Below are 24,007 nucleotides of genomic sequence, written 5' to 3'. Positions count from 1 at the left end.
CCTTCAGCAAATACAAGCAGCAAATAAGCACGTGAAAAGATGTCCCACCTCATTACCCACGAGGAATATGTAATTTAAACACACAATGAAATATCAAAATGGCTAAAGTAAAAAGTAGTGACAACACCAAATGCTGGCAAATGTGGGGAAATTGGATCACTCAAATATTACTAGTGGGAATGTAAAATTGTAAACCTACTCTGGGAAACCGTTTGCAGCGTCTTATAAAACCTAAACATGCAACTACCATAGGACTGAGCAATTGCATTCTTAGACATCTATCCCAGCAACTTGGAAACTTACTTTCATACACGAAGCTACACACAGTGTTCACAGCGGCTTTATGTATAATAGCCCAGATCTGGAAACAATCCAGACGGTCCTTTGACAGGTGAAACAAACTGTGATACATCTATCCCATGGATACTACACAGCAATAAAAAGGAACGAGTTATTAATGCATGAAACAACATGGATGAATTTCTGGGAATTATGCCAGGTTAAAAAAAAAAGCCAATTCCAAAAGGTTACATCCTGTATGGCTCTATGTATATAACATTTCTTCAAATGTCAAAATTATAGAAATGGAGAAAAGATTAGTAGTTGTGGGGGGCAGGCTATGGTAATAAAAAGGTACCAGGAAGGGTCCTTATGATGATGGAAATGGTCTGTATTTTTACCGTATCAGTGTCAATATCTTGGATAATATGTACTGCAGTTTTTAAGATGTTATTTTTAGAGAAAACAGGGTAAAGGATACATAGGGTCGCTCTGTATTATATCTTAATACATGTGAATCTACAATGATTTTAAAATAAAAGTTGAATTATAAAAAGGGGCGAATCCCTTGGAAAATGGTTTGGCAGTTTCAATGAAGTTACATACTATATATTTAATGAAGTTAAATTCATATTTAAATATACGAATTCTATGAATTTGTATATTTAATGAAGTTAAATACTGTTTAAATTAACTTGTCCTATGACCTGTCCATTCTACTCCTGTGTAAATATCCAGGAGTAATGAGTACACTTGTCCATAAAAAGATTTGTGGGTGAATGTTCACAGTATCTTTATTCATTATAGCCGAAATTTGGAAACAATCCAGATGTTCATATGGAGGAGAATGGATAAACAAATTGTGGCATATTCCTACAATGGAATACTTCTAACAAAAAAAAGGGACGGATACACACAAAATATGGATGCATTTTTTTCACACATTACGTTAAGCAATGGGAATCAGATACAAGAGAGCACGTAGCATATGATGACATTCATATGAAGCTTAAGAACAGACGAACTCATTGCTACTGATGGAAGATAGACACTGTTTACTGGTAGTGGGAGGGTGGGACCAACTGGAAAGGAGCTTGGGGGAACTTTCTGGAGTGACAGAAATGTGGCTACGTAGGTATACGGCATAATGTTAAAACCTATCGAACTGTACCCTTAAGGTTTATGCATTTTACTCTATGTTGATTATACCTTAAAGTACCGTAAAACAGATCTTCGTTCATAGGAGGAAAAAGACACGTCAACTGATCCCACCATATGGACTTTATTTGAATCCTCTCTTGGACAAACTATAGAAAAAAAACTGCTTAATAGCACTCATGAGAAATTGAAAAGATGAGTTTATAACTGATGACATTAAGGAGTTGGGAAGTTTATAGGTATAAAATAATAATTGTGTTAAAGAGTTCATGTCATTTAGAGAGAGGCACTGAAATCAATGATGTGTCTAGGATTGGCTTCACAATAAAGCCGATGAGGACTGGTAGGATGTAAATGAAACCAGATTGGCCATGCATTGATTTGTTTAACGGCATGGTTTGATTATCATCTGTGTTTTGCTCCATGATAAAAAGTTAAAGTTCTAAAATTTAGTACAAATAGGAGCACCTGGGTGGCTCGGTTGGTTAAGCATTCAACTCTTGATTTCGGCTCAGGTCATGATCTCGTGGTTTGTGAGATCGAGTCCCGTGTCTACCTCTGCACGGACGGCATGGAGCCTGCTTGGGATCCTCTCTCGCCGTCTTTCTGCCCCTCCCCTGTTTGCACACATGCTCGTGTACTCTCTCTCAAAAATAAACACACACTGAAAAAAAGATAGACACAGGTAGCCTTATTATTGCCAGTAAAACAGAACAATCAGCCTCTGAGATAGTACGCCCTAAGGATGCTCAGGGAGTGGTGGGGAAAGTTCATGCCTCAAACAGAAGCGTTGCTACTCTGCACTCGATGTCTTCATCAAGGAGTGAGGATCTCCAAGGGTAGAAAACCACCCTACGCTCAGTGGACACCAAGTGTATACGTAACTTATATTTAAGTTCTTTCCATTAAAATGGGTTTATGTTGGCACATATAGACACAGCGTATCTGCATGAATCGTGCATCTGTTTTACCAAATTGAAGCAGGGGGATTAATTATGTTTTTCAAACTTCATGTGCTCTCTTATTTTCTCTAAGGACCTGATGTTATTTTATGAGGATGATCCAAAGCCAGTTTTGCCCACACTTCCTCCTCCCATTACCTCATCAACTAAGTGGTTATCAGAAGAGCAAGCAGACGTTTGTCACCTCTGCGATGCAGGTAAATTGGGTAAAAATTAGAAAGTTTACTCAGAAGCATCAATACGAAACACTGGGAAAGGAGTTGCTTTTCGTCAGGTTTTATTTGGTGAAATATAGCAATAAGGGCTTTAATTTAACTTTGATAATGGGGGATGGGACCAGCATGGATGAATTCAGCCCACACATAATCCTATAATCTTATTTTGCCATTTGTTTCAGTGGGTTTTTTTCCCTCTATTTTGCTTTCTTTTCTTTCTCACCATTTCAAAAATTAGTAACCACAATCAGACCTCTTACGAATGCTTTAAAAAAGCAGAAAAATTAATTTGAGTTCCTTTTTTCATTTGTATGAACATCTCTTTGATAACCAAGCTTTAGGCCAGAATGCATGGGATCCCCCAAACTGGCTAATCGCCTCTTGAATAATTAACATTAGAGGGGGTACGGTGTAAAATGATACAGACTGGCCTCCAAGAAATGACACTATCAAATTCCAACCGGGTCCTGCTGCTGGGAGAGACCTGATTGATTCACCATGGCACCACTCCATACTGTCGCTATTTTTCAGAAACTCTCAATTTTTGATACATTCTTCCTCTTGCTCTTCTCAAAAAATAGGACTCAAGACCTTCTGCCAAGTGGAGAATGAAACGTTCTCATTAGTATGTTTCATCCCCTCATTTGTCTTTGCTTTTATATCCATCCAGGCATCTTCTCCCTCATTGCAGAGGTGGCTCCTTATGTTCCGAGTTTCGTCTTCTCCCTCATCTTTGGGCCACGCACCTCGGTTTTCTCCTTGTATATATCCCCAATATCCAAAATGTACTTTAAAAAAACCCTGTAGGTTATTAGTGTAGATTTCTTTTATACATTTACATTTATATAATTTTCTTATAAAACTGGTCCTGAGAACGATGATGAGGATGTTTCAACAAACACAGAACACGAAGTTGTGGGTTATGGTGATATTTGTAAGTACAAGGATGATATGACTCACATGGATAATTAGTTATAAGTGGTTAACCATTTTTTAGACAGCTGGCTCTGTCTTCTTAGAATACACTTTATGTAAACGGATCCAGATCCAGAAGCTCGGAAGAATAGTAAGGAAAACATTTTTGTGATCTGATATTCCCATGTATCCCCCCCCTGCCGCGCCCAACATTTTTTTATTAAACTTCATTTTTAGAGCGGTTTAGGCTCCCAGTAAAATTGAATGGAAGGTACAGAGATTTCCCCATACACCCCTGCCCCCAAACAAGCACAGCTTCCCCCACTACCAACACCTCACATTTGTTGCAATCAGTGACCATACATTAATGCTTGATTATCAAAGACGATAGTTTGCATTAGGGTTCTCTCTTGGTGTTGTATATTCTATGGGTTTTGAGAAACGTATCCACCATTTTAGTATCATACAGAACATTTCTCCCTTCCTCCTAACACCCGATACTTTGTCTCCACAATTTTGCCTTTTCCAGAAAGTCATATAGTTGGAATCATACAGGATAGCGTTTTCAGACTGACTTCTTTTATTCAGTAACATGTATTTTTTTTAAATTTTTTTTTTCAATGTTTATTTATTTTTGGGACAGAGAGAGACAGAGCATGAACGGGGGAGGGGCAGAGAGAGAGGGAGACACAGAATCAGAAACAGGCTCCAGTCTCTGAGCCATCAGCCCAGAGCCCGACGTGGGGCTCGAACTCACGGACCGCGAGATCGTGACCTGGCTGAAGTCGGACGCTTAACCGACTGCGCCACCCAGGCGCCCCCAGTAACATGTATTTTAAGCTCCTCTGTGTCTTTTCATGGCTTGATAGCCCATTTCTTCTTAGTGCTGAATAGGATATGATAGAGTATGTATCCATTCACCTGCTGAAGAACATCTTAGTTGTGTCTAAGTTTTGGCAATCATAATAAATAAAGCTGCTGTAAATATCCATGTGCAGGTTTTTGTGTGGAAATAAGTTTTCCCCACCAACATTTTAATATAAGTGAAATTGAATATAAATGAGGCTCAGAGGAAGCCTTTAAGAGGAAAAAAGTCACAAAACATGTCGAGTGAGGGATGAGTCCCCCATGTTACTGGGTTAGAACTCGTCTTAATTGGAGAAGCTTCTCCTATTTTTGAGTCTTTCTCTTCTCCCGTCTTTCCTTCACACCAGTCTCAGAGATATCTTGCTAAAATGCAGATCTAAATGTTTCACTTCTCAGCTTAAAAACTTTCAGTAGTTTTCCACTACCGATAGCATGTTTAATTTTTTTATGCTGTCATCTGAGATTTTCATGGCCTGCTCCCAGCCAACCCCTGTAACCTCATCACACAATACTGCCAATACTCACAATGCTCTGTGACATTCTATTACCTGTATAGTTTCTTCTCCTTAGAAAGTCTTTGTTCCAGTTACTTCGGCTGGGTAACACATTGCTCTAAAACTTTGTGGCATAAAATAACCATTTATTCTGCTCATGGAATTCTCTGGGTCAGGAATTAGGACAGGGCACAGTGGGGATGACTTAGCTCTGTCTCATGACGTGTGTTTGGGCCTCGGCCCGAGAACACAAAGGCTGGGGATGGGAATCATCTGAAGGCTCGTTCACTCATGTGTCTGGTGGCTGGTGCCCACCGTCGGCTGGGGGCCTCAGTTTCTCTCCACGTGAGACTCTTCATGCAGTCTCTCCACATGGGCTAGTTTGGGCTTTCTCACAGCATGGTGGCTGGGTTCCCAGGGTGAGCGTCCTGTAAAAGAAAGGACCAGGCAGTAGCTGGCTACTCTCAAAAGTCATGCTGTGAGACTTCCTTCCCATTCAGTTCATCAAAGCAATCACAAAATCTTGCCCAAGTTCAAGGGAGAGGGAACATAGACTCCCACCCCTCCATGGACAAGTGTCAATGTCATATTGAAAGAAAAGCATATGGGAGGGTGTGTGTGTTAGTACAGTCATCTTTGGAAAATACAGTCTGCCACGGTCCTCCACCAAATTATGGATGCTTGACAAAGTCCTATTGAGACAGCCAGGCCCAGCTCAAAGGTCACTACTGCTATAAAATCTTTTCTACACACGAATTTTTCTTTTCACTGTGTCCCTGTGGGACTTTGCCTACAACCTTAGATTTGAATTTATAGTTGTGTATCATTTTATAAGTTTGATTTATTTTTAATTATGTAAGTAACAAGTGAATATACTCTTACTTTAAAAAATTCAAACAATATTGCTAGAGTCCAAATCCTCCTTGACTGTCCCTTACCCCAACACAGTTCCCTCCCCAGAGTTACCTGTTATGAGCAATTTGTTGGTTACTCTCTAGGCCTTTCTCTGTGCATTTGCACACATACATGTACCTTGAAAAGTATGTAGAACTGACTTTATTTTGTTTCAGAATATTCTGCATTTTTCTGAAACGTCTTAAAGCAACATCACTTGGCCATCCTATAGATGGCCTTTCTTTTTAACTCCTATATTGCCTGGGTGTTACAGTTTATTTCCCTGCCGGTAGACAGTTTGGTATTTTATATTTTTCACTATTACACTATTTCAATATTACACTATTATTTCACTATTTTCACAATATTTCACTGTTATTTCACTATTCGATATTACACTATTACAAATGATGCTTCAGTGAATAGCCGTGTGCATATATGTGAGTGTTTATTTAGGGTAGATAGATTCCTAGAAATGGAATCCCTGGGTCATAATATATGCCCATTTTCATTTTAGTTAATGCTGCCAAATAGCCCCTCAAAATATCAATACCGATTCACACTGGCTTGCGGTATATAGAATTACTTATTCACACACACCCTCACCAGCACTTGATTTTTTTCAAGTCTTACATTTTTATCGCTTGGAAAAGGTTGCATTGCATAGTAGGTATAATTTGCATATTTCCATGTGTTAACTTGATATTTTTATTTCTTCTTCTGTGCATTGCATGCTTATATCCTTAGTCTTTTTCTTTTGGCTTGTGTGTTGTTGATCATTTAAATTCAATGATTTTGTAGCATTTGTATATAGGTCGCTGACCTTAAGAATCAAAACTGCCCTTTATCTTACCAGCAAAAGATAGGGTTATTCGGGAATAAAGAGAATTTCAATTCAGGACAAACGAGCTGAGGCAAAATACAGGCAAGCCCAAGGAATGAAGGAGACGTACGCTTTCTTAAGGAGAAAAGGAGTAGTCGGGAAGGCTGTTAGAAGCTTAAAGGCCATTGGAGTAAACTGAGAGTTCCAAGTGTAATGGCTTCTCATTGACTGAGCTGTTGTTGGGAGGGGAGGGAGATATGGAAAGCCTCTCTTCCTCTTCCCAGTAGTATGCGCCTTCAAGGTCAAGTCCTGCTCTTCTGTCTTGTGTGCAATTGACTAGAGTGGTAGGGCGTGAGAGCTTCTCCTGGGGAAACCTCCGGACTCCTTTTTAGCGAGGGTTTCCGTTACTAATTTTCACACTGTTACTAATCCTTTCTGTGATTTATGTTGCAAATAGCATCTTCTAGGCTATGAAGTGTCTTTCAGATTTCTTTACAGAAGATTTGTGTTTTCTTGGTGTTTTTGTAGAAGTCTGATGTTTTATGTGGTCAAGTGTATTATTATTTCCCTTCAGAGCTTTTGTTTTTTGTTTTCGTAAATTTATTTTTTACTAAAGTATAATTAACATACAGTGTTATATAAATTTCAGGTGTACAACGTAATGATCAGACAGTTCTGTACAATACTCAGTAGTGCTCACCATGATAAGTATAGTGACCATCAGACAACTTTATTACAACCTTATTGACTATATTTCCTGTGCTGTGCTTTTCATCTCTGTGCCTTATTTATTTTATAACTAGAAGTTTGTACCTTTATCTATTCCATCCCCCCACCTCTCCTCTGGCAACCACCAATCTGGTCTCTGTATTTAAGAGTCTGTTTTTTGTTTCTTTCTCTCTCCGTTTGTTCCTTTGTTTCATTTCTTAGATTCCACACATAAGCTAAATCATATGGCGTTTGTCTTTTTTTGTGTAACTTTCTAAAGAAGACCTACAGATGGCCAACAGACACATGAAAAGATGTTCGACATCAGTAATCATCAGGGAAATGCAAATCAGAACCCCAATGAAATATTGCCTTACACCTGTCAGAATTGCACTGTTGGTGGCGATGTAAATTAGCGTAGCCACTGTGGAAAGCAATATGGAGGTTCTTCAAAAAATTAAAAATATAAATAGCATTATAATCTAGTAATTCCACGACTGGGTATTGACCCAAAGAAGACAAAAACACTAATTCAAAAAGACACGTACACCCCTATGTTTACTGCAGTGTTATTTACAATGTTCAAGACATGGAAGCAACCCAAGGGTCCATCGATAAATGGATAAAGAATATATAAGACACACACACACACACACACACACACACACACACACAAGAATATTACTCAACCATAAAAAAGAATGAGATCTTGCCATTTACAACAACGTGGGTGAACCTACAGGATATAACGTGAAGTGAAATAAATAAATGGAGAAAGATAAATACCACATATTTTTTTGTTTTAAGAGGGCTTTCCCTACACCATGTTCATAGTATATATTCACCCATTTTTAAATTTTGTTTTAGTGCTTTTATTTTTTCAATTTGAGAGAGCAAGAGCCCACAACCGGGGGGAGGGGCAGAGGGAGAGAGAGAATCTTAAGCAGGCTCCATGCTCAGTGTAGGGCCCAATGCGGGGCTCGATCCCATGACCCTGAGAGTCAGGAGTCGGTTGCTCAACCGACTGAGCCACTCAGGTGCCCCTGCTTTAGTTATGCTTTAATCTATGTGGATTTAAAGGATTTGTGATGGGTTCTAGATATGGTCAGTGGGCGGCCAGTTGTATCAACATTTATTGACTAGTTTATTTCTCTTCACTGTTTTGAAATGACTCTTTAACCTGTACTAAGTAGTATCTGTTTATCAACTCTGTTCTGTTCTGTTGATCCATTCTTCCAGTCGTGGTCTGTTTAATTTTTTGCAATTACTGTAATAATATGCGATAGTATGAATGTATTCTATTTTACTTAACCAGTATTATATTAAGGGTAACTTAGGTTATTCCCCTATTTTTGTTATCATAAACAATGATGAAATGACCTCTTTCTCTCCTTTCAAATAAAGTAGGCTTATAATTTATTTTGTTACTATTTATTATTATTTATATTATTATTTGTTTCACAATTTTATGCAAACTCTAAAATACATTAGTCTGAATTTCCGCTGATAAATTGTGTCCAGTTCATAACTTATCCTGTCAACAAATGGTTCTAATTTCCATGTTATAATTTCAGTGGCTTCAGCCCAAAGGCAAAAATAAAGAAGGAGCGTCATTCCGTACAACATCCTCTTCTCCCTTGCCTTCCCCCTTCTTGGGCACACCGTGATCTGCTGTTCATACTGGCCTGCAGCGTGTAGGCATACTTACCCCTCACTAACTCTCTGTCTTAGCTTCACTGATCCCACCCCTTTCTTTCACTCTCTGAGTGGCCACTCATTTGAATTTTGTGTTCATCATTCTCTGCTTTCTTTATAGTTTTACTACATATGTTTATGCTATAAACAGTAAGTTACTTAGTTGTGTGTTTTATTTATTTATTTATTTATTTATTTATTTATTTATTTATTTATATTTTGAGAGAGAGAGCACAAGTGGATGAAGGGCAGAGAGAGAGAGAGAGACACACACACAGAATCTAAAGCAGGCTCCAGGCTCCGAGCTCTCGGCACAGAGCCTGATGTGGGGCTCAGACTCACGAACCATAAGATCATGACCTGAGCCGAGGTTGGACACTTAACCCGCTGAGCCACCCGGGCGCCCCCAGCTTTTTTTTTTTTAATTTTTTTTTACATTTATTTATTTTTGAGAGACACAGAGAGACAGAGTACAAGTGGGGGAGGGGCAGAGAGAGAATGAGACACAGAATCAGAAGCAAGCTCCAGGCTCTGAGCTGTGAGCTCAGAGCGGGGCTCTAACCCACAAACTGTGAGATCACAACCTGAACCAAAGTCGGACGCCCGACCAACTAAGCCACCCAGGCGCCCCCCACCCCGCACAAGTTTTTATTTTTAAGTACTCTACACCAACATGGGGCTCGAAACTCGCAACTCTGAGATCAGGAGTCGTGTGCTCTAGCTACTGAGCCAGCCAGGCACCCCAATATGTTACTTAGTTTTACGTGATTTTAAACTTTACCTATTAAATGGAGTCATTTTGAATTTATTTTTTGTGACTTCCTTTTATCACTCAATAATATGTTCTTAAGATTCATTTACGTGTGTGTAGGATTGTCATTTGTTTTCACGAATACTGTTCAGTATTTTCCTGGGTGTGCGCATTAGAATGTATTCATTCTGCTCTACTATGGTCAGTACGGTGCCAGGCTTTTTTTGTAACGTGAACAGCTGTGAACATACTTATGCAAGCCTCCTGGTTCTCGTGGACAAGAGTTGCTCTAGGGCATATGTTTGGAAGTGAAATTGCTGAAGGTTCAATATGAGCATCTTCAAGCGTACTAGATAATGCCCAGCTGTTTTCCAGAGTTTTAGTTGTCCCATGTCCTCACCAACCCCTTCAGGTCGCCATTCTTGGAAAAAGAAAAATTGCCAATCTAGTGGGTGGGAATTGGTATCTCATTTGTTCTAAAACCGTTTTTGGATAGTGAAATTGAACACATTTTCATACGCGTACGGTTCATTCATGTTTCCTCATCTGTGAAATGTCCGTTCATGTCTTTTTGGCCATTTTTCTCTTTGGTTGTTTGTCCTTTTCTTGATTGATTTGTAGGAATTCTTGATCTATTCTGGAGGCTAAACATTTCATTTTGTAAATGTCTTCCCAGTGTGTGACTTGTCTTTTCACTTGGTGAAGAGTCTTTTGAGTAATAGAAGTTCTCAATTTTAATGAGGTAGAATTTTAGTCTTCATGGATGCACTTTTTGTATCTTGTTATTTTAAAAAACTCTTTCTTATCTCCAGACTGTATAGCCTCCTTCTGCTTGGGCTAAAAATGTCATAGTTTTGCCTTCCACAATTAAAATTTTAACGCAGCTGGAGTTGGTTTTTGTGTGTGGTTGAAGCGTGAGTCCAGTCTTACTGCTAAATGGATAACCAGCTGTCCCCACATCATTTATTGAAAATTCTGCTTTTTCTCCACTGAGCTGCCATGCTGTTTATATCCTTAGCAAGTTTGCCCATTCGTATGGATTCGTTTCTGGACTCTATTCTGTTCCAGAAGTTATGTGACTATTCTTGCACCCACAAATAGTTTCAATTACCCTATCTTTGTGATAATTTTTGAGCACTTCTCCCTCGTCGGGAATATTTTGTCTCCTTTTAATCCTTCGCTTTCGCACATAAAAGCTTGTCAAGTTCTTGGAAAAAAAAAAAAATTAGTTTCGATTGGCCCTGCCAATCTGTTACCAGACTCAGGTCCTTGGACCCAGCAACGGCAGAAATGAGGCTGGACCCAAAGTACAAAGGCACAGACAGGCTTAATTGGGGCAACAGCTTCAGCTGAAGGGAGACACAGTCATGACAAAGGAGCCAGACCTCAACAATAGCTAGGGAAAGTTTTAAAGGACCTGAGGCAGACGAGGAATGACATCTAAGCATGTAGGGGTGGAACATCTAAGCATGTAGGGGTGGGACAATACAGGGAATTGGGCACGCAGGCACAGTTAGCTGCTTCACACATTGTATGATTCCTCTGACAGCTAAGTGTCCACCTCTGGGCGTGAGTTTTAGCCTCACAATAAGGGGGAAGTGGGTGAAAGATCAAGTTTGGTGACGTTTGTCCTTGGACTAGTTTGGACCCGTCTAGACTTGCTCCTCGGCTGATGCTTTGCTCCTTAAGAACAGCGATAACAGCCAGCCAAGAGTGTCTCGGGTGCACGGGGGGCTTGTTCCCAAGGTCTCGGACTGTCTCAAATCTTTAAATCAATTTGGAGAGGTAACACCTCTACAACATCACATCATTCTATTCATTTAAGTCTTCTTTAATATATTTTATGCTTTTTCCCCATAGAGGTCCCCAAATCTTTTGTTAGATTTAGTCCTAGGTACTTTATGTATTTTTGTTGCTACTGTAAGAGATATTTTATAAATTGCATTTTCTTTCTTTTTTAAATTTTTTAATGTTTATTTATTTTTGAGAAGGAGAGAAACAGAGTGTGAGCAGGGAAGGGGCAGAGAGAGAGGGAGACACGGAATCTGAAGCAGGCTCCAGGATCTGAGCTGTCAGCACAGAGCCTGATGAGGGGCTTGAACTCGTGAACTGTGAGATCATGACCTGAGCCAAAGTTTGACGCATAACCGACTGAGCCACCCAGGTGCCCCTATAAATTGCATTTTCTAATGGTTGATGGTGAAAATGAGTGGAATTAATTTTTGTATGTTGACTTTATAACCAGTAACCTTGCTTAATTAACTCTTACCAATTTTCCTGATTTATGTCTGGATTCTTCTGGGTTTTTTATGTTGAAAATTGTACCCTCTGTGGATGATGGCAAAATTGTTTTCTTTACTTATAAGCCATATGCCAAAGTATTGTTTTCTTACTTCACCATGCTCGGTAGAACCACTCTGTTGAATGAAAGTGTGATCATGGGCTTCCTATACTTGGTCTCTCTCTTCAGAGAATTCTTTCAACATTTTGCCATTAAGACGGGTTGGCTATATGTATTTTGGCAGATCTCCATTCCTCATTTGTTAACAGTTTTATCACGAGTATATATTGAATTTTCTCCATTTTCAGCGTCTATATTAACGGTTATAGATTTTTCTCCTTTGAGCTGTGAATTTTGTAAATTAGTTAATTTCCAAATCTTAAGACAACCTTGAATTCCTGGAATAAACTCAATTTGGCCATGACTTACTATCTCATAGATAAGACACAGGCTTTGATTTGCTGACGTTTAGTTTGAGTTTTACCTCTACATCTAGGAGTGAAGTTACCCGGGATTATCTTTTCTAATATTCTCTTTGTCATGTTTTGATACCGAAATTTTGCTAGACTCCTAAAAAGAGTTGAAAAGCATTTGCTCTTTTTTAAGACTCCGGTTTGTGTAGAGTTGTTTGTGAGATGACAGTGTTCACTCACGGTGCTGCCAGAAGGGCTGCAGGCAGGGGAGGCAACCCTGCACCCGGATATGTGCGTCCCCCTATGAAGGCAAAGTGCAGCTTCCTTTAGAGCGGAGAGTTCCGGTACAGGGAAGCTGATACCAGGTAACTGGCTGTTTTCCCCAGAAAATGGCGCCGCGCGGGGGGTGTAGCAGGAACCTCTAATGTCGACAGCTTGAGCATTCAGCAGTTGGGTAGCCAGGTCACCTTGGTCAGGAAGAGTTAATGTCAGGGGAGCCCACGCATGGCCTCCATCCCTGTCACGTGGCCAAAGCCTCTTGAACAGCCACTGGAGTGACCAGGGAAAGAGGATGATTGACGGCCAGTAAACAGACTGTCTTGCCCACCCCCTTTTTGAGAGTCTCCCCGTCCCCCGGCAGGCATTTGTATGGGGCATGAATCTCTTGGCATATACATCCTAAGAGGTCCACCCACGTGTTTCTTTGTCACCAATCCTGTCACCTCTGCCTCATCCCTGTGATCCTCTCCACCCAAAGATGACAACCGCTACAAGCTCTTCAGTGAGGCTGGTGTCCCATCACGGTACATTTTTTTAATGCCGTGCTGAAGGGACTGCCCTCCAGGACAAGTAGAAGGTGCCTGAGCGTGTTATACGTGATAGATCCCTCCCACCAGTCCCGTCTTGTGGAGCCTTGAAGCTTCCTTTACAGGGTGTCAGAGAAGTGCCCTTTGTTCTGAAGGCCATGCCTGAGTAGTCCTGTATACGATGCTGTCTCACTCTGTGGATCTCGCTCTCTCTCTCCCTTTTTCCTGGTCCCGCTGAAAGGTTAGAGTCTAGGGAGGCTTTCCTGAACGCTTTCTTAAAAATCGACATGCCACCACCACCATTGGCGCTCCCTATGCCTCTTCCCTGCTCTGTTTCCTCAGTAGCACTAATCATCATCTGAAGCATGTGCGTATTTGATTCAGTAAGAGACTGTCCGATACAGGAGTCCCCCAGACCACCCACAGGTATCAGAGTGAGTCCGCCATTAGCAGAGCTCTGACTCTGGGCTCTGCTCTTTGCCACTTCTAGGTATATACGATGCTTTGTGAGCAGTTGCATACGGGTTTTGTGTGTTGCTCATGAATTGGATGCATTGTACTAGTGTCTTCTGTTTTGAGGGCAGTTGCTGTATGCTTTCACATTTTTCTGAAAGAGGCTTTATATCATCAGAGCATTACAACGCGTGATTTGAATTACAGAACTGACTATAGAAATTTGAGAGGTTATCGACATGGCAACTGTGCATTATATGCTCGGTATTAAGAAATCCAATTAAAACCTTTTAAACTTAATCATTTCTTCTTTTTTACTTCAAAAATACAGGAAAACATGATTCACACGTGTAGAACGGACATAAATGAAAGTATTAAAGGCTTCCATTGAAGTGAATGAATAGAGCAAATCCACAATCATTTGCAGTGGAAGTCAGTTAAATAATTGAAAGACCGGAAGGATGTAACTACATTCGAAGATGCCACCTTTTATTTGTCACACGGTGGCCAATTTTTTTCATCCTTGTGATGATGAAAGGAAAGATTAAGAGATGCTGACTTTTGAATTGTTTAGGAATTTTTAGGTCAAAAAGCCATCCAGCCTAAATCCTTTTCTGCGTTACTAACGAGTGTGTGTATTATACATATGTCACATAACCCCTCCCACATCGCAAATTAGGAGAATCAGACTTAATCTAAAGTACGGTGACAGGTTCATCATCAGAATGACTGAGCTCTCAGTCCCAAGTGGACTTTATTTGAATGGAACAAATGGCTGTATATCATTTTCCAAAAAGGAGCAAATTGTTCCTGCTACAAAAATTTCCCAAATACCTACCAGGTGCCAGCCATGGTGCTAACTGTGTGATAGTCGATGATAGACAAGATCCCTGCCTTTACGGATCTCCCGGTGGAGGGATCGATCGAGTCCAACCCGACAAGTGAGGTAAATGTTAGGATAGGGAGGACGGAGAAACACACAGGAGGGCATCTACCCATGACTTCGGGTGTTAGGAGAGGTGATGTCCAAACTGGAACCTGATAGGTAATGACAACATGGCCAACGCTTACCTTGTGTGTGCTGAGTATCCTTGTGAGCATTTCGATTCATTCCACCTTCATACCATCTTACAAGATAGATGAGGAAAACCCACACAGAGAGTTTAAGTAATTTGCCTAAGGTCACAGAGCAGAGTTAGGATCTAGACCAAAAGTGTCTGATGCCAGAACCTATGCCAGAGTGTTTCAGACCTTTCGACTGTGATCAGGCAGAAATGCCTTTTATGCCATGACCCAGTACCCATGGACTCACACACTAGTTTCACAAAACAATAGTTTTGGCAATGTGCTCCGATCTATTCTATTTTATTCTAGGCAGTTTATTCTAGGCAGTTTTGTTTTGTTTTGTTTTAAATATTGGACGTGACCCACAATTTGACTTCACAACCTACTGAAGGGTCACAACCCCCAGTTTGAAAGAGAGCTCACCACACTATTTTGCCCACTATGCAGAAGGAACCAGACCAAGTGAGGAGAAAAGAAGAGACTATCTTAGGCAGAGTGAACACTGTGTAAGAGACCAAGGGTGTGGGGTAAGAGGAAGCTTGGCGGGCTCGAAAAACCGAAAGCAATTTAGCAGGGTCTTAGGATCAAGTGGATGTCGGGACAGGTAACAGACGGAGTGAGAAAGGTAGGCAAAGTCGTATCAAAAAGGTGACCATGTAATTTATTGTCCAGACCAAGACACTTTGATACGCGAGGGGGCACGATTGATAGTGATGCCAGGGTAACAGGTGTAAACCTGGAGCTCCTTGGGCACAGTGGCGTTGCTACGGTCTGGATGTTTGTGCCCCCTTCCCCACATTCATATGTTGAAAACTTAATGCCCAAGGTGATGGTATTAGGAGGTGGGACCTGTGGGAGGTGATTAGGTCATGAGGGTGGGGCCCTCTTGAACGGAATTCACGGTTTATAAGGGACCCCACGGAGCTGCCGCGCCCCCTCCACCACGTCAGTACACCGTGAGACGTTGGCAATCGGCTGCTGAGAAGAGGGCCTTCACCGGGGCCTGACTATGCTGGCACCCTGGTCTTGGATGTCAGTCCCCAGAACTGTGGGGAATCAGTTTCTGTTGTTGATAAGCTACCCAGTCTGTGGCATTTTGTTATATCGGCCCGAACAGACTAAGACCGGCACGTGTGCCCGGTCTCCTGATCTATGTTGAGGGAGTTCAGTTGTGCCTGAATAACCGTGAGGAGCCTCTGCAGTGTTTTAAGCAAGGCCGTGCTATAACCTTGCTTGAAGAAGGTGACTGTGGAGGGAGGGTAAAGAAAGGATTGGGGGAGGCAAGTTAGAGAGAACAGTCAGGTCAGAACGGAACTAGAGACTTCAGACATGTCTAAAATGGGAAGCTCCCCCAGGATGGAGTCCTGGCACCGAAGCATGGCAGATAAGCTGGGTTCCTCTCCAGTTTTACGTGTCACCTCCGTCCTCCCCCGTCACACGCGATGGTCTATCTATGGACGCGGAACTACTTGCCCCAAACACCTTGTTGGCTCTAGGAATTGCATATGCCATTTCCTCCATCGGGAAGCCCCACCCCTGGCGTGCGAATCCATTTGTGTGGATTTCAATCCTTCAATCTTGAAGATTGAGCAAAGATGTTGCGTCTCCCAGGAAGCCTTTCCTGACACACCAGAAACGGGTTGTTGATTTTCATCTGGGCTGATCCGGTGCCGATGCTGTGTTTCAATTGCCCGTGACTCCTCCCCGCTGTCAAACCAACTAGACGATGATGTTTAAAATTTAGATGTAATTGATGTATAACATTATATTAGTTTCAGATGTACAGCATAATGATTCGATATTTGTGTGTATTGCAAAATGATCACCACATTAAGTCTAGTTAACGTCCGTCACCATACATAGTTAACAAATTTTTTTCTTGTGCAGAGAATATGATGATGATCTTTCAGATTGACTCTGTTAGCAACTTCCAAATATGCAACACAGCATTATTAACTAACAGCCCCCATGCCGTACGTTACATCCTCATGACTTATTGTACAGCTGAGAGCTTGTGCTTATTAACCTCCTTCACCCATTTTGCCCACCCCCTACCCCCTACCCCCTACCTCTGGCAACCACCAGTCTGTTCTGTATATCCATGAGCTTGTTTTGTTTGCTGGTTTTGTTGGTTTTGTTTTGGTTTTTAGATTCTACATATAAGTGAGATCATATGGTATTTGTCTTTCCCTGTCTGACTTATTTCACTTAGCATAATGCCCTCAAGTTCCATCCGGGTTGCAAATGGCAAGGTTTCCTTCTTTCTTATGGCTGAATAATGGTGTGTGTGTGTGAGTATGTGTGTGTGTAGACATTATCTTTATCCATTCATCCATCAATGGACATTTAAGTTGCTTCCATAGCTTAGCTATTGTAAATAATGTTGCAGTGAACATGGGGGCGTAGATATCTTTTCGCATTAGTGTTTTCATTTTCTTCAGATAACTACCTAGAGGTGGAATTGCTGAATCATACAGTAGTTCCGTTTTTAATTTTTTTGAGAAACTTCCATACCGTTTTCCACAGTGCAGTCGCCAATTTAATTTCCCACTCACGGTGCACAAGGTTCCTTTTTCTCCACATCTCCACCAACACTTGTTACTTCTTGTCTTTTGCTTTTGTTGCCTTTGCTTTTAGTGTCAAATTTAAAAAATCCTCACCAAGACTGATGTCACGGAGCTTGCCACCTACGTTTCCTTTTAGGAGTGCCATGGTTTCAGGTCTTACGTTGAAATCTCTGAGCCATCCTGAGTTAGTGTGTGTATGGCGTGAGACACTGGTCCAGGTTCATTCTTCTGCACGTTGCTGTCCAGTTTTCCCAGCACCATATACTGAAGAGACTGTCCTTTCCCCATTGTATATGCTTGGCTGCTTTATAGTAAAATTGTTTAAGTTTACTTATTTATTTTGAGAGAGAGAGAGAGGGAGGGAGACAGAGAATCCCAAGCAGGCTCTGCACGGGCAGCGTGGAGCCCAACATGGGGCCTGAACTCACAAATCGTGAGATCATGACCTGAGCCGAAATCAAGAGTTAGACGCTTAACCGACTGAGCCACCCAGGAGCCCCTACTTTGTAGTAAAGTAATTGACCATTATATGCGTGGGTTTATTTCTGGGCTCTCTATTCTATTCTATCGATCTGACTATGATTTTTTTTTTTTTTTTGAGAGAAGTCTGTGTCTTGTTCATCATTTTATTCTCTGCCTCTAACCCAGTGCTTAGCACATTGTAAGTGTCCACTAGATATTTGTTGGCTAAATAAGGGTCATTGAAACGCTCCTAAGTTGAATACAGTCCTCCTCGCAGTGCTCTCTGCCTGTATTTTTTGCATATGCTTCAAAAGTGTCTTCAGAGAAGAGCTATCGTAGTTTTGCAAAAGAAGGGCAGCACGAGCCGCCCATGGGTGTATTCCAAGTTCACTGATGAGGTTCACTACCATCAGAGTCATCTTTTGAAATTTTGTGGAATTTTCAGGGCACCTGGGTGGCTCAGTCAGTTAAGCGTCCGACTCTCGATTTTGGCTCGGGTCATGAGCTCACGGTTTGTAGGATTGAGTCCCATGTTGGGGCACAGACCCTGCTTAGGATTTTCTCTCTCTCTCTCTCTCTCTGTCTCTGTCTCTCTCTCTCTGCCCTTCCCCCACTCACGTGTGCATGTGCATGCTCGCTCTCTCCCTCCCTCTCTGTCAAATAAATAAACATTTGAAATTTTGTAGAATTTTCCTCATCCCTAGTTGACACTTGACTGTAACATTAGCTAAAGAAAGTCTGTTTATTCCTGCTTTTAGCAGGAAGTGCTCAAAACACATACAACTCGCGATCATGCTCAAGGACGTCAAGAGGGAACTTCGCGCATGAGCACTGGTGCTGGTCCAGAGAGTATTTATTTAGCTTTTCCTCTCCTATCACTTCAAGTCTGGTCTGAAACCAGGATCTGTCTCTGGTGTGGCAGGAGCCCAGAGGCGCAGCATGGATGATTTCTCCCCGGTTTCTAGATGCTGTTACTCAAGGTGGTTAGTGAGTTTCAGAGGGAGGAAAGTCTGGAGGGCAGAGAGAGCTGAGTGACTTTCTTCGTGGGGAGTTTAAAGAGCTGGTGAAGAAAGACAGAGGGCCATCTGGGAGGTGGAAGAGACCCTCAAAGGCAGAGGTGGTTCTTATTCACCCCTGAGCCATCGGCACGGTATTGTCAAGCTGTGACCTCCAGTGTGCCGGAAAATCATCTTAAATTTCTCCAGTGACAGAAAAGATAACCTTGGTTATTTTGTTTTCTTAGCCATCTCTGCCTTACACTCGGTCGCTTCAGGATTTCCCTTTCTCCTCCCTCTTCTCGAGGACGGCATCCGAGTTTCGGGGACCAGCTCAGCCTCGCGGCTTTGGGGATGGGCACCTCTTCACACTGCCTTCTGCTGAGGGGAAGCCACCGTTCTCTGTCCACGCCTCGTTCTGCCGGTGTCCGCGGGCATCTTAATAGCAGTGCCCTGGAGTTAAGTTGTTAGGCCCTGCACTCGCCGTCCTCGCTGCCCCGATGGTGAGGCCCTTTCGCTTCTGCCACTCTCCCTCTCTCTCGATCCCCCAGCTGAGTCCGCAGCCTTGACACACCGCTGGATGCTTCCCACACCTCTCTCGCGCGTAGTGGGGACCTCTGGGCGGTTGCCCCCCACCCCCCACCTGCATTTCTGTTCTTCTGCTTCCGTCCTGTGTGGCTGGTGGGAAGTAAAGACAGATGGGGGGATTCTAAGGGTCTCTTGCTGTTCCAGGCTCCACCTGGGGCCCAAGCAGAAACCCTCTTCGTGCTCAGAATGAAAGCAGCACGAGGGAAAGAATTTTCTTCTCTTCTCTTCTCTTCACTGCCGATGCTGATGCTGATGCTGATGCCGATGCCCAGGGCCTAGAAGGGTGGCTAGGTGACCATAAGGGCTCGAGAACTACTTGTTGGATAGATAGATGACCGGCCTCTCCCTCGCCTCCCCAACTCCCATGACTGGGCCCGGCATGGGCTTAGGGTACAAGACCTCCTTGCCAGTATCCAACTCCTGCTTCTTCCGTTCGTCTCCTCCCTCAGAGGTTCTTTAGTCTGTGGTAGACGCCTACAGGGGTAAGGGAGGGAGAGACAGGCTGAACCAATATTCCCTCCAAACTCCGTCTGCGACAGGCTTATCTGGCTTTTGCTTTTAATTTAAGTCTTCATCTCTGACCCATCATGACACTCCCTCTTGGGCATCATGGCTTCGTGTTTAGGTGACGATGCTTGGCGAAGGGCCTTGGGGATTCAATTTGTGGGGAGGGACACTCTGACTCCCAGTACTATACCTCTAGCGCCGGTTCCTAGCACGGCGCCTAACACAGAGTGGGCGCTCTGTTCATCTTTACTGAACTGAATACTGGATGAGTCAGAAATTGGTAAGATGCTGACAGGAGAAGAGTGGAGGCTTCAGGGTGTCCTCAGGGTAAAGATGCAATGAGACATACAAGGAATGCTCAATATTGCTGATTCTCTGTTGAAACAGAATTCTATTCAATAAGGCCACATGATTTGTTAATCCTTTTTTTTTTTAAATGTTTGTTTATTTTTGAGAGAGAGATCGAAGACGAGCAGGGGAGGTGCAGAGAGAGAGGGAGACACAGAATCCGAAGCAGGCTCCAGGCTCTGAGCTGTCAGCACACAGCCCGACGCGGGACTCAAACCCACGAACTGTCAGATCATGACCTGAGCCGGAGTCAGACGCCCAACCGACTAAGCCACCCAGGCGCCCCTGTTAATCTTAATTCTGATCAGGAGTATTGCTGTAATTCTTATTGATTGTAAAGCTGGAGGTTCCCCGGACCCCAACTTAGTAAGCTAACTCTCTAAATTAGGGCAAAACCCCAGAGATTGTTCAGCTTTTTAGAAGCAGAAACCAAAATAGCTGCTCGCAACTAGGTATTGGTTGCTCAACAGTAGTCAAATTCTAGAAGGGAAGATTGAGAAATTTGGTTTTAAGTCAACAGGTTTTAATTCAACGAGTTTGTAGCATGGGTCAGACCCTGGCGGTAGGCATGAAGCTGTGGCCGCGAGCATGGCAGGCCCTGTCTGCCTCAAGGAACTTCTGGTGAAGGTATAATTACAGATTGTACTACGTGCTGTTACGGAAACGAACAGGAGCTTCGGTGAAGCGATGGGAGCGTGTAAGCTTTAGACAGGGTAGCAAGAGAAAGCCCCTACACAGAGAAATAAGGACGAAGCAGCCTGGAAGGATCATTTCAAGCAGAGGGAACAGCGAGTTCAAAGGCTCAGGGGCAGGAGGAAAGGTTAGCTTGCTCCTAGAATTGCAAGCAAGTGAGGGGACGGGGGTGCTTGTGGAGATCAGAGAAAAGCAGACAGGAGCCACGTCACCCGGGACCACAGTGTAGTCAGAGGGAGGAGTTTCAGACCGAATTCTGAGCACAGTGGGAACATTTGAAGCACAGGGATGCTGTAATCTGATTTGTTACTTACTTAAATAGAAACTGTCGGGGAATGCATTATGGGGGGGGGGGGGCGGGGGAGACAGAAGCAGAAAGATCGATGGAGAGCCTAGGTAGACTGTCCAGGTGACCATGACTGAGAGCGGAGGCAGCGGCCATGGAGAAGAGTGTGCAGATCTGAGATACATTTTGGAGTTCAGTCCCCAGGACTCCTGACGACTGGTTGTTGGAGGGAGGACGAGTCTGGGAACAAGGATGACCCCTAGTTTTCTGCCTTTGGGAAGTGAGTGTGTGATGTCGTTTAGTGAGAAGGGAAAGGCGGTGGGGAGAGAACGGGTTGGGGGATATTAAGGGCTGCATCTTGGATATGTTACATTTGAGGTGCCTATGAGACATCTATTTAAATCCCTGCCTGCTGGAAATCCTGGATATCAGTACACTAAAGTAACTAAATTGGAACTTAGATGATTGTTTTTCCTACTTCTTTAATCAGTCTCTCTTTCCTTGAAACACCTAATTTTTTAAAAATTCTAACTGTGGTTTCTGGATGGTGGTTGTATGTCTGCTGTGCATATCAGATATCCGAGCATCCCATTACTATTAAAAAAAAAAAAAAAAAAGAGGCACCACAAACCTCAAATGTAGGTCATCACCAGACGTGCCCAATCCCTTAATACCCTCCCGAGAGCAATCTCGCGGTTCATCTCTTTACCCTTGTTGTTGATGACAGTCCAGCATGCCCAACACGTTCAAACCACAGCTTCAGTTTCCCTGAAGTTAGCAGTTTGAACAAAATGTGAACAGTGGCGCTTGATTTTTTTCCTCTTCATATTGCTGTCCTCCTTACAACGGAGTGTGGATGCTTGAGAGGACTGGGTGAAGTAGACAATGAATGACCTGGTTTCTGATAGGTTGATTAGACTCCTGTAAATGTCCTTTGTTTCCCTCTTGGAAGGTGTGTGTGTGTGTGTGTGTGTGTGTGTGTGTGTGTGCGCGCACACAGGCACGTGCTTGTGCTAGTGTGGTGGGGGGATGGGAAAGGGACGACAGCACTAGTGCACTACGAAGATATTCTGGAAGTCAGGGTTTGCGGCAGGTGTCTTTCATACTTTGGATCAGCATGCAGTATGGCCTTGAGACAAGCCAAGCAAAGGGCTACAGCAGTTACAAATCTCGAGAGCTTAGTGTGGCTCCTGCCAAGGTCAAATGCTTTGAATAAATATAGATGAAAAGGGCGTTTTGCTTCCTTGGAGGTATTTGATTCATTTGACTTAGAGAAGAAAAACCCAGAAAGGAGTCCTTAATACTTTGATAATGATAGCTACCAGTCCTCTGCTACCTACAAACTTGGAAAAAGCTCAATTATTCAGAAGTATTCAATCACTAAATTATGATAATCTTATCTTAACTGTCATCTCTGTCCCTAGTTTGTGGGCTCTTGTCATCTGTCACCTGCACTATTAGGACACCTTTGTCGCCGATCTTTTGGCCCGAGCCTCGCTCCTGTCTGCCACATAATCTCCACAGAGATCTGTATAACACACAAATCTTCAAAACAGCCTTTAGTGGCTTTTCATCATCTATGGGATAAAAACTATACTCCTGACTTCTTACATTTTCAGTAGTGTGGTGGACTAGATACTCTGAAGAGCCTCCAACCTAGATTCTGGATAAAAGCTACCTTTCAATACATTGTTGGGTTCGTGGGAACTAAGGGAAATCTCGAGGGCAGACCGGAACAAACCCCACGTGTCTAAACCCAAGAGCTGGAACCTGATTGGAGCAGGGAGCTGTGGGTGTGAAGGACTCCAAAGGCAGGTTTTCCCCGAAGGCGAATGCATCACGATCAGAGATCAGAGACCGCAGGCTGGAGCCCACAGCAGGGAGGAAGCAGAGCCTCAAACTTGGCTTTAAGTGGAGCATTCAAGGGGGCTGCACTGGCTTTAGGTGTGACAAAAATACAGATCCTTTCTGGAGGCCCCACTGAGACCCAAGACTCTTACAGATTAACCTCAACCTGATGTCACAATCAGTGATCGCCGGAAACACAAGAGAATAAGCCTTCATGACTGAGTCTACAAAGATGCAGACAGCAAGTTTAGCCTCTGAGGATTTCAGATTTGAACTATTGGCGATAGAATATTATCTGAGTATGAAATGTTTAAAGGAAAAAAAAAGATGGAGTCAGTAAGGGCCGGATGACTAGACACATTTGAAAAATAACCAAATAAAACTTTTGGAAAGGAAAAATAAACTTGTTTGAAAGTAAAAATTCAGTGGATGTGGATGGATTAAACACCAGATTTGATCAAACCGAAGTGAGAAGTAGTGACTTGGAATGTGTAGCAGAAGAAATTCCCCAGAATGCTGCAAGGAGGCCAAGAAGATGGAAAGTATTTTTTTTAAAGCTGAGGCACAAATGGCAAGTCGGGAAGTCTCGTACAGCCAGTGGGAGGCACTCTTTTTTTTTTTTTTAATTTTTTTTTTCCAACATTTATTTATTTTTGGGACAGAGAGAGACAGAGCACGAACGGGGGAGGGGCAGAGAGAGAGGGAGACACAGAATCGGAAACAGGCTCCAGGCTCTGAGCCATCAGCCCAGAGCCCGACGCGGGGCTCGAACTCACGGACCGCGAGATCGTGACCTGGCTGAAGTCGGACGCTTAACCGACTGCGCCACCCAGGCGCCCCTGGGAGGCACTCTTTGATGAGATAATAGGAGATCATTTTTCCAGAACTGATGAAAGGCACGAATTTAAAGATACAGGGAGCATAATATATACCA

At 42.9% G+C, this 24,007-nt stretch overlaps 1 protein-coding gene across 3 annotated transcripts in view; it reads left to right on the top strand.

Annotated features, from left to right (window-relative positions):
* The window catches only part of ENTHD1 (ENTH domain containing 1), a 104,674-nt gene that overhangs the window by 55,925 nt on the left and 24,742 nt on the right, over nt 1–24,007 (top strand). For all 3 annotated transcript variants that reach the window (XM_043562661.1, XM_043562663.1, XM_043562664.1), the window contains exon 5: nt 2,473–2,596. In XM_043562661.1, the coding sequence (XP_043418596.1) occupies nt 2,473–2,596 (124 nt within the window). The remainder of the gene's footprint in view (nt 1–2,472; nt 2,597–24,007) is intronic.

The sequence above is a fragment of the Prionailurus bengalensis genome, chromosome B4 (genome assembly GCF_016509475.1).
Source record: "Prionailurus bengalensis isolate Pbe53 chromosome B4, Fcat_Pben_1.1_paternal_pri, whole genome shotgun sequence".
NCBI classification, from domain to species: domain Eukaryota; kingdom Metazoa; phylum Chordata; class Mammalia; order Carnivora; family Felidae; genus Prionailurus; species Prionailurus bengalensis.
Note: the sequence above shows the minus strand (reverse complement) of the source record. Positions and strands in the feature narration are given on the sequence as shown.